General features: G+C 43.4%; 1 protein-coding gene across 1 annotated transcript in view; it reads right to left on the bottom strand.

Moving 5' to 3' along the window:
* TDRD12 (tudor domain containing 12) overlaps positions 1 to 10,427 on the bottom strand; it is a 113,204-nt gene that overhangs the window by 97,973 nt on the left and 4,804 nt on the right. The window contains exons 2-4 of the mRNA XM_006867386.1: positions 6,715 to 6,873; positions 3,920 to 4,056; positions 1,910 to 2,029 (exon numbers count right to left, since the gene is read on the bottom strand). Of these exons, the coding sequence (XP_006867448.1) occupies positions 1,910 to 2,029; positions 3,920 to 4,056; positions 6,715 to 6,873 (416 nt within the window). The remainder of the gene's footprint in view (positions 1 to 1,909; positions 2,030 to 3,919; positions 4,057 to 6,714; positions 6,874 to 10,427) is intronic.

Genomic DNA, 10,427 nt, shown 5'->3' with positions numbered 1-10,427 from the left:
TCTGAGAGAGTTAGCTAATTCCCAAGTTACAGGGACAGTGAAGGGAGGGGTTGCTGCCATACCAGGGACCCACACTCCCAAAGTGCCTCTAGCTAAAGGGATGCTGGAGTATCCCACAGACCAGTGACAGTGCGGGCTAGGTGAGGGTCAGCCTGTAGTGTGTGCTGGCCTCAGCAGTTTAGAGAACCTGGCAGATTATCAGAATATGCAAATTCTGAGATCTGTCCCAAGAGTGATGCATTCACCAGCTCCAGGGACCTGTGGGTGAGAGGGACCTGTGGGTGAGGGGGGACCTGTGGGTGAGAGGGACCTGTGGGTGACTAGGGCTGGGGCTGATGGGAAGGACTCCAAACAGCTCAGGGAAGAATCCACAGAGAAGCAGCTTCCACGCTCAAGGAACACAGCAACCAGGACATGCAAGCTGAGTCGGAACTGTGCTGCCCCCAGAATTGTTCTCCCCATAATTCCAGTCCTGGAGGGAAAGGGGAGGAAGTACACAGGTGGCAGCAGAATGGGGCTGTCCCAAGACCACTGGAGACAGAAATTAAGGCACCTCAAAGTGCCAGCTCAGGTTAACAAGGTCACAACCGTATCCTCTGACATAATAATGCCCAGTTTTGTAGGGGCAGGGGGTGGCCCTATACAAACATTAACCATGTGATCTAATACTAGGAAAAAAGTACAAAGGGGTTTTTGTATGTGTGTGGTATATACGGAGGCTTCAAAAAGTTCATGGAAAAATTTAAGTATTTTTAGTTACATTTTTCATAAACTTATACTGTCCTGGTATTGCATTGCAGGATAACGCACTAGACCATAAGGTCAGTTTGAACTGTAGGGTCACTGGTTCACACTCACCAGCAGCTCCTCGGAAACCCCGTACAGAGTCGCAGAGTCAGAACAGACTTGATGGCACTGACAATAATAAACATACGTGTGCACATGGACAATGCATAACCACCACAATGGGCTCAGGTACTATCATGAAGACAGTATAGGACCCGGCAAAGGTCCCAGTTGTCAACTCAATGGCAACTACACACAATGTGTGTGCACGTACGCCTCTGTGTATGTGGTGTGGGGAGCTCATTCACGTTTCTTCTAGCCACAGTCTTTGCAGCCTCCACCCAACACCATTCTCCTGATGGGTCTGGGTAAAAGGAGGCAGAAGATGACACTGTGGGACGATGACCAGATTCAGCTATGGATGTTAACAGAGTTCAAACCTCCTCCACCCAGGGACGAAAGTCCTGGTGTGGCGCTGTGGGTTAATGTGCCAGACTGCAAAGCCGTTTGAACTGCAAGCTCACCAGCTGCTCCTTGGAAACCCTATACGGGGTCACTGTGGGTCAGAACCGACTTGACAGCACTTAACAACAACTTTAACTGAATCTCAACATACATTCTTATGTTAATTTGCAAATCAGCCTGAACAGATCACAGTGGCCTCCCAGAGATAAGGAAAAGGGGCTGGACAAGGGGGCAAAGGGCTTTTTTAATGCTGTATAAAGTCCAGTGTTTATCCTGGCACAGTGCTATAGTATAAGTACTAGACTCCACGGTTCAAACCTAGCAGCCACTCCTTGGAAACCCTACACAGGGTCTATATGAGTCAGAACCAACTTGTAGGAACTTAACAACAATCCTATATTGTGGAATGATTTCCTCAGTTTATTTAAAAGGGAGGAGAGAAAAGCACAAAATCTTGGACCCCATTAGCAAGTCTCTCAACCACAGCCTCTGGAGATGGGGCTGCCCAGAAGTCCTGCCGCCTGCCCCTCGTTGATTCCAACAGAAGACACTTCCCAAAGAATAAACAGACCTTTGAAATTCCTCTAGAGAGGAAGTGACTAGGTGTAAACATCCCACACTTCCTTCAGGACTCTGCTAACAGAGAAGCCATACTTACACAATCCCAGAGCTATCTTCACAGACGTCAATGTGCAATGTAACCGGCTTTGTGCAGAACAGGCCAAACTTTTTCGCTCTATAGGGCAGCTGCATAAAAGTTTCCACTGCAACCCGGATGCTTAGTAGTGAGACATAAGCAGTTCCATTAGAAGAAAAAGCACATACACTAGACATCTTTAAAGTACACTTATGTATAACAAGGATACATGATTTCAAAAACATAATACACACACAAAGCCCCAATTCGTTGTTTCCAATAATGTTATTGCTGTTAAGTGCCAGAGAATCAGTTCTGACTCACAGAGTCCCTGTATAGGGTTTCCAAGGAGCAGTTGGTGGGTCTGAACCCGCCACCTTGTAATGAACAATCCAGTGCTTATCCTACAGTGCCACACCAGGACTTCAATATAGCGATCAATAATAAGTTTTTGGACAAATTATGGGATAAAAACTGGTTCTTAGAGAGTGAAAAAAATCTTATAATATATAAAGCACAGAAATATATTCAGTAAAAAATCCTGGTGGTACAATGGTTAAAGCACTCAGCTGCTAACCAAAAAGTCAGCAGTTCAAACCCACCAGCTGCTCAGTGGGAGAAACCTATGGCAGACTTGGAAACTCTCTGGAGCGTTCTACTCTGTCCAATCTGGTCACTGTGAGTCACGGTCCACTCCACAGCAGTGGGTATACACAGAGTACACACACCCACATTCAGTGTACCTGAATATTAAAAGTGCATGGGAGGGGTAAAAACAGTCATTTAACAAGGCTCCTTAGGGGATGATCATTTTTAAATGAAAAACACTGTGTAATAATGAACACACCTGTGAACCACAGGCTATTAAATATGTTTGAATACTGATTTTAATATAACCAGAATTACCTTCAAGTTCCTATAAATGAGCAGGTATTTTAATAATTAGTGTTTGCCAACTCTGCACAAAAGAACTGACAGACTGAGATTTGGTTAAGCTCAGCATTTTTAGGTCCATTCTTCTCTCAGATATACAACTATAATAAACTGAATCTCATCCCTGGATCTTCTTATGCCTGGTGTGGGCAGCCTGCTCATCCTTTGTCTTGAACACTTTAGAAATAGTGTACTCACTGCTCCTTAAGGCCTCCCTGAGCTCTACTTAATCATAGGATTCTCTTATTTATAACAAACAAAACTTAAAACACCAAGTACTAAAATAAAACTCTCACAAAACAGTTTAACAACAATGATTTTTGCAGCAATGATGATTAGAAATGTACCTACTATAAAAATCCCAATGTCTGATAAGCCCCTCTGCCAAGAAATTCCTCAAGATAAATCTCTCACTGCAATTTGAATTTGGTGTTGCTCTTTGTTTTAGTGAAAGGTGAGTCCTCCTGCTTATTTATTAAACTGATATCCTGTTACTTTGGACATTAAACTATGAACATTATCTCCACACAGCAAAGCTGACCTACTGTGGCCCAGAATCAGTGAGGACTGCACAGCCCCGTTCCCAGCACCTTCTGAACCATCTTCCCACTTCATGCACTAGGCATACCCAGGCCTTGTGAAGTGAGCTGTGTTCACATGAAATCAGGGCAACCAGGAAGACACACTTCAGCACATGCTCTGCTATGTGCAGAGATGACAAGGGTGTCTCTGAACCTCCTGGTGATGTCTTTCTTGCAGCCAGCCTCCCTACCGGGCCCATTTCATCACAAAGAAATGGTAAGAGGACAGGCCAGGAGAGCAGGCTGGCACAGAGCACTAAAGGGATCCTAGTACTAAAAAAGTAGGGAGCAGGGAGAAAAGACCCCAGTGGAAATAGCAGGGCCCCTGCCTTGCCCTTTCCTGGAAGGCAGGTGAAGGAAGGCCCACAGAGAATTAGAACCTGAAAGACTTCCTTTCTCAAAGCTAAACAGTTTTTGTTTCATCTTTTCTCATCCCCTCACTTTGAAAACTATCTCCATACAACCTGGTACTTGTCTCCACAAAGAATGATGTAAGGCAAAATAAATACGTACGTACTTTTTAGACCTGACTGGAATGTTCTTGGCAAAATCCACCAGGAAGCAGTCTGCCAAGCAACGGCCAGCTGAAGACATAATTGATTTAATAATGGCCCTGCACCAGCACTTTAGCTCCTGACAATAAACCACACAAACCTACAAAAGACAAAGGAGAGCAGTTTTGTTTTCAACGTCAGCATGGTTATCTCCAGTCACAGAATGAAAGCACTAAATGGTCCTCTCTCAGGGCCATCTCAGCCTCACAGCAACAGATAGCAGTCCAAGGAACCTCACGAGGCACACAGGACATCTGAATTCCAGTTCACGGGACCCGTTTCTAAAATGGTTTTATCTTCTCTCATGAAGGGCAAATTTTAGAAAGTAAAATAAGGAAGAAGTATCACTTTAGCCATTCTTAAATCAGAGGATAAAACTGACAAATGGTTATCAAACACATGTGCAGACCAAGATGAAAATCCAACTCCAGATCCTGCCCTCCTTCCCATGGCTTTGACCACCTTCAAACGCTGTAGGACGGAGTCCTTGTGTGGCACGCTACAGGATACTGCGCTGAACCACAAGGTCAGTTTGAACCACAAGGTTAGCAGTTCAAACCCACTAGCTGCTCCTCGGAAACCCTATATGGGGTCACTATGCGTCGGAACCTACTCAACGGCACTATAGGATAATCATTTGAACCACAGGTCAGTGATTCAAACTCACCAGCCGCTCCTTGGGAGATGGCTATGAGTCGGAACCAACTTGATGGTACTTTTTTTTTTTTTTACTGTCTGCTGCAACTGGCTATCAGCTCCAGAAGGGCAGAGTTTTGTCAGTATTGTCCAATGCCGTGTTCCATCACCTAGAACTGTGCCCAGTATATACGAAGTCTTAAAAGACTACTTGCTGAATGTCGACAATTCCCGTTAAGGGGGACCTACTCTACTGAAGTGACAGGCCTTGGCATCTGGATTGTACCAAAGACCACCAGGCCAACTGACTGGCAATCCACATACCAACAAACAATATGCTGAGGACCCACTTATAAAGTGGGCCAGTGGGGAGGGCTGTGCCCAAGCAGAGAAGCCGCAGGCCAGAGGAGACTCCTGTTCTCCGCAATTTATGCTACAAAGGGCAGTGAAGCTATTCTTCAAAGGCAGATTCCTAAGGCTTTCACAGAATTCAAATCCCAAATAACTCAAGAGATATCCTGATGAAGGAGGCAGCCTGTAGGGGTCTCAATGTGAGCTGAGTCAAAGTTTACAGGGCAAATCATCAGTTTTACATTCATCAAATCCTATACTGTGTTTCATTACAATGACTATAATCCTCTCCATGTACCATCAGTTTTGAAGCCCTCTGCTGCTGCTGCATGTCCTCAGAGGGTTTCCAGAGCTGTAAATCTTTACAAGAGCAGAAAGCCTCATCTTTCTGCTGTGGAACAGCTGGTGGTTTTGAACTGCTGACCTTGAAGTTAGCAGCCCAAGTTGTAACCACTGTGCTACCAGAGCTCCTTCTACACATGTGTTGTTGTTAAGTACCGTCAAGTCGATTCTGACCCATAGCAACCCTGTATAGGTTTTCCAAGGAGCAGCTGGTGAACTTGAACCACCGACCTTGCAGTTCAAACAACTTTGCAGTCTGATGCATTAGCCACACCAGAACTCCTTTTACACGCATTTAGTGGTTTCAAATTTTTTAAGCCATTTCCCTGTGGGACACAACTAAATCAACTAGAAGCCGGCGCTTATCCACAATTCCATTTGTATTCAGTCTTAAGTCTTCACTCATTTCTAAAGTTACTTAGGTACAAGTACAGGTGAACTTATTTCATATTTGTAATCCAGTGAAGATTCTTTTGTCACAATCTGTATTCCATCCTGAGTTTCTTCAATGTCCTAAATGACCTGTTTTCATTTGCATATGTTTACAACTCTTTGCCCTATAAAGTTCTATAAGAAGTCCTGGTGTGGCATCCCAACCCGTAATCCACTATATGCTATATACTATCGCTTCCTAATGTGGCACTATAGGATAAGCACTCGACTTCACTGTTGGTTTGAACCGCAAGGTCAGCAGTTCAAATACATCAGTTGTTCCTTGGAAACCCTATGAATCAGAACCAACTCCATGGCACTTAACAACAACAACAAATATATTGTAGCAATCCTGTATAGGGTTTCCAGATAGTGGCTGGTGGGTTTGAACCACCAACCTTATAATTAGCAGTCCAGTGTTTATCATACAGCACCGCACCAGGACTCCAGGACATTATACTCTTTCAGAGGAGAAGGTAAGGCATTCAAAATCATTGTAGTTTTGTTCATAGAGAATTTAAAAATTGTTTCTTATGTTTTATATATACTATTACATACTCATCTGAACAGTCCGTTTACTGCTGCAGAGGAGAATCAGGCAATGGGCAGAGAGCTGAGAGGGAAAGAAAGACGACTGAGGGAGATAAAGACGCATGTGCTGGCCAAGTCGTGAGAGCAACCAGAAGGAAAGCATCAGCCCTAGCCCATGTGTTCCTGCTGAGGGCCTACACCTGCACTGGCTCTACACTAAGGCCTTCCTCCCTGTTCTAGTAGAGTGGACTTCAATGGGATTCCATGGTACGGCCCCACCTGAACAGAACACAGCAATTTCCATGACTTGCCTAAAACCTAGGTACATAACCACCACCACATATATAACCAAAGGCAGTGCTTATCATTAAAATACTCAAAAGACTTTATTTTCTTAGTTGCTAAAATATCTTAAATTCTGAGCAGAATTTCAAAACACGGCCCTAAAGCACATTTAGATACATACCTGTCCTTCTTCCAACATTAGTGGTTTTATTCCTGCATCTTGACACATTCTGTTATAGAAGTCATTCATGGCACTATTTAATTTCTGATAGTCAAGTTCATGATCTAAAAAGGGACTAGATCCTTTTATAAGAACCCAGAAGCAACCTGGATCTTCAATCTGTAAAAAAAAAAAAAAAATTTTTTTTTTTAAACAAAACTAACCTCAGAGTCATGGGAACTGTTTCTACATTAACTGATCAGCACACTCTTAACAAATGCCTTAGTCTTCAACGGTCGGATCATAAATCAAAAATCAATGCTGAAATACTCAAGCATGTAACCAATATAAAAGCTATTCTCAATTATGGGCTCCAAAGGCAAACAGATGTCTTCAATTACCTGCATAAATAGCCACAGTAATATATAAAAAGGAGGATTCAAAACAATACTTTTCAAATCCTAGTTTTTGCAAGAAAAGGAAATATGAATATGTGTACATTCACAGGAGTCCTGGTGTGGTGCTGTGGGATAAAACACTGGACTGCAAGGTCTAGCTGAACCACAAGGTCAGCAGTTCAAACTCACCAGCCACTCCTTGAAAGCCTATACAAGATTTGAAACCCTACACAAGGTCGCTATGAGTCGGAACCAATTCAATGGCACCTAAACAATAACAACAAAATTCCAAAAATGATGGCAGATAAACAAAACAAAACAAATTATTATCTACATGAGAATGAAGAAATGTCAAAGAAAAGGCAAAGATACAAGTCAGCCTTTTCAAAGTATCTTACCTTACATTATGTTTTCGTTGTTAAGTACCGTCAAGCTGATTCCGACTCAGAGCGACCCTGTGCAGAGTTTCCGAGGAGCAGCTGATGGGTTTGAACCACCCACCTGCAGTCAAACTGATCCTGTAGTCCAGTGCTTATCCTACAGTGCCACATCATGCATGAAGAGGCTTCAATTCTATTTTTCCAGGAACTTTTTGAAGTCCTTTCATATATATAAATACATATAGAGATAGCGCTCACTGTAAGATAATGCACTGGACCACAAGGTCAGTTTGAACCACAAGGTCAGCAGTTCACAATCACCAGCTGCTACTAGGAAACCACATACAGGGGTTCTGTGAATCAGAACCAACTCAACAGCACTTAACAACATCAACAAATGCACATATACATATAGCCACTCCACAGGAGAAAACACTGCTCCCATCAAGATTACAGCCTCGGAATCTTACCTATAGGTAAGTTCTGCGATGTCACATTGGGTCACTGCGTCAGAAATGACTTGACTGCACACAGCAAGCATTCACTCTTACACCTCTGCTCTCACGTCAACTCCAACTCATAGAGACCATAAAGGACACAGAGGAACTACCCCATGGTGTCCCCCCATCTGACAAGCTCTAGGGAAGCAGACTGCCACAGCTTCTTCCCATGGAGTGTCTGGCAGGTTCACACTGTCAACCTTTTAGTTGATAGAAGACCACTTTAACCACTGCGCCACCAGGGTGCATTCTATTAGGAATGAAGACTTTCACTAATACAAAAAAGACAAATACAAAATGAAAGCTAATCTGGATTTAAAATATCAGTAAGTACGCATGATTTTTTTCTATTTCCTACCTGTATTTATTGAAACAGAGCACTGGATTGCTAACCGAAAGGTCCGTGGTCTGAGCCCACCAGTCCGAGGGAGAAAGACGAGGCTTTCTGCTCCTGCGAAGATTTAAAGCCTTGGAAACCCTACACTGGGTTGCTATGAGTTCAAACTTGACTCCATAGCAACAACAATCTAGTGAAAGATGTGTCCTAAATGGCAGGTGGCAGGACTATATAGGTGTTCACTGAACGTTTGAGCATTTTTTAATAATAGTTGGGAAAAACAACAGTTAGACGCTCTGATAAATGCAGAACAACTTAGATCTGACTAACCCACCTACAGGCAACAATGACAAAGCCTAAGACAAACTGCTAGCCAACAACTTGAGGGTGCTTGAGAACTATCAGAGCAGGGAGAAACAGGAGCGGATTCAGTCCTTGAAGAAAAGAAACCTAACCGGTTAAAATCCAAGTCCTTTTCTCACAGAACACTACTCCTCTGTCACTGAACCAGGAGCCCACAACCTTCTGGCTTGAGAAATCAGACAGAAATTTGGAAAAAGACTGCCACTGAAGGAGGGTCCCTAAAACTGCACCTAAACCAAAACCAAACCAAACCCTCTACCCTCAAGTAGGTTCTGAAGAATTGCCCCACAGGGTTCCAAGGCAGCAGCCTGAGAAGCAGCTGGTAGCTTCAGTTAGCAAGCCAGCAATGTAACAACTGTGCCGCCAGGCTCCTCATTTGCAAACAAACTCCCCGAACTGAGACTGTGTGAGGGAGACTTGAGTCTGGAGAAGCCCAAGAGATGAAGTTTGAGAGAAAAGCAGTTTTAGCTTATCATTTAGCACTGAATTTGGAACTTCCAGCTCCATACAGAAGCCCTGTGTACAACAGGCCCACGTCTTGTAAGCAGAGACTGTGTCGCCGATGAAGAGCATGAGCTCTAAGAAACCACAAAGGTCTGAAGACAAGCCCAAGTCACTTAAAGTGCTGACTGCCCTGTCAGTGGCTGAACTGCAAGCCCACAGAATCTATCACCCACAGCATAACACAACTAGCTAAATGAGTGTGATGCATCGCCATGGACAAATAGGAGTCAGATGTTAGAACTCAGACAAGGACTTAAAAGCAGTTACTAAAAATATGGCCATAAGGAAAAAAGCTGTAGGTAATTTTATAAACAACAAAAAAATAATAATTAAGGGGGATTCTAAGATCTCACCTAAGAAATGAAAACTATTTTAAAAAAACCAAAACGTTAACTCCAGAACTAAAAACAAAACACTAGTTTTGGTGCAGCATTGTAGATAAGGCTGTCCTGACCGATACAACTAGCCCTGAACATTTCTGACCCTGAGTTAACCCCGTAATTATGAGTCTGATGTTCTGAGTTCTGTGTTTTCTGTGTTCAGTACAATGAATTCTTGAACCCAGCTGAGGAGAGAGTACTGTGGGAGAGATGGTTGGTGTCCTTTCTGAATACACAAAAATGAACTCAAGATGGATCAAAGATGTAAATATACAACAATCACCAAAGAAAGAATAGGGAAAAACTTAAGGGCACTAGTACATGGAACAAATACATTATCAACCGTACCTAAAAACGAACAAACAGCACAAGGCTGGTGAGTCAAAGCCACAGGGGTTCCTCGGAAACGGTCTCAGGGTCGCTGAGCGTCTGAACTGACTTGACTGCACTGAACAACAACAGCTATGGTTAAAGCACTTTGCTGGTAACCGAAAGTTGGCAGTTTGAACCCATCAGCCACTCCTCCACAGGAGAAAGATGTGGCGGCAGTCCGCTTGTTTACAGATTTACAAGGCTGTAGGGAGCCCTAAGTCACAACTTGACAGCAGTGGGGTTTTAGGGTGCTCGCATCACTCCTACTCAGCATTGTGTTGGCGGTTGGGAAGGAATAAAATCATCTCTTATCACTGACAACAGCCCCTGCTCACTAAAAGTCAATATTGAGATTCCAAAGAGCAGGCCGTTATGTGAAAACTGGCACTATGAAAAACTGGAGGCATCGTGGAAGATGACCACATCATTACCTAACTGCCAAATTACATCATTACCTAACTGCCAAATTACATCATTGCCTAACTGCCAAATTACATCAT

The sequence above is a fragment of the Chrysochloris asiatica genome, unplaced genomic scaffold (assembly GCF_000296735.1).
Source record: "Chrysochloris asiatica unplaced genomic scaffold, ChrAsi1.0 scaffold00104, whole genome shotgun sequence".
NCBI classification, from domain to species: domain Eukaryota; kingdom Metazoa; phylum Chordata; class Mammalia; order Afrosoricida; family Chrysochloridae; genus Chrysochloris; species Chrysochloris asiatica.
The sequence above is the reverse complement of the archived record's forward strand: the minus strand, read 5'-3'. Positions and strand labels throughout refer to the sequence as shown.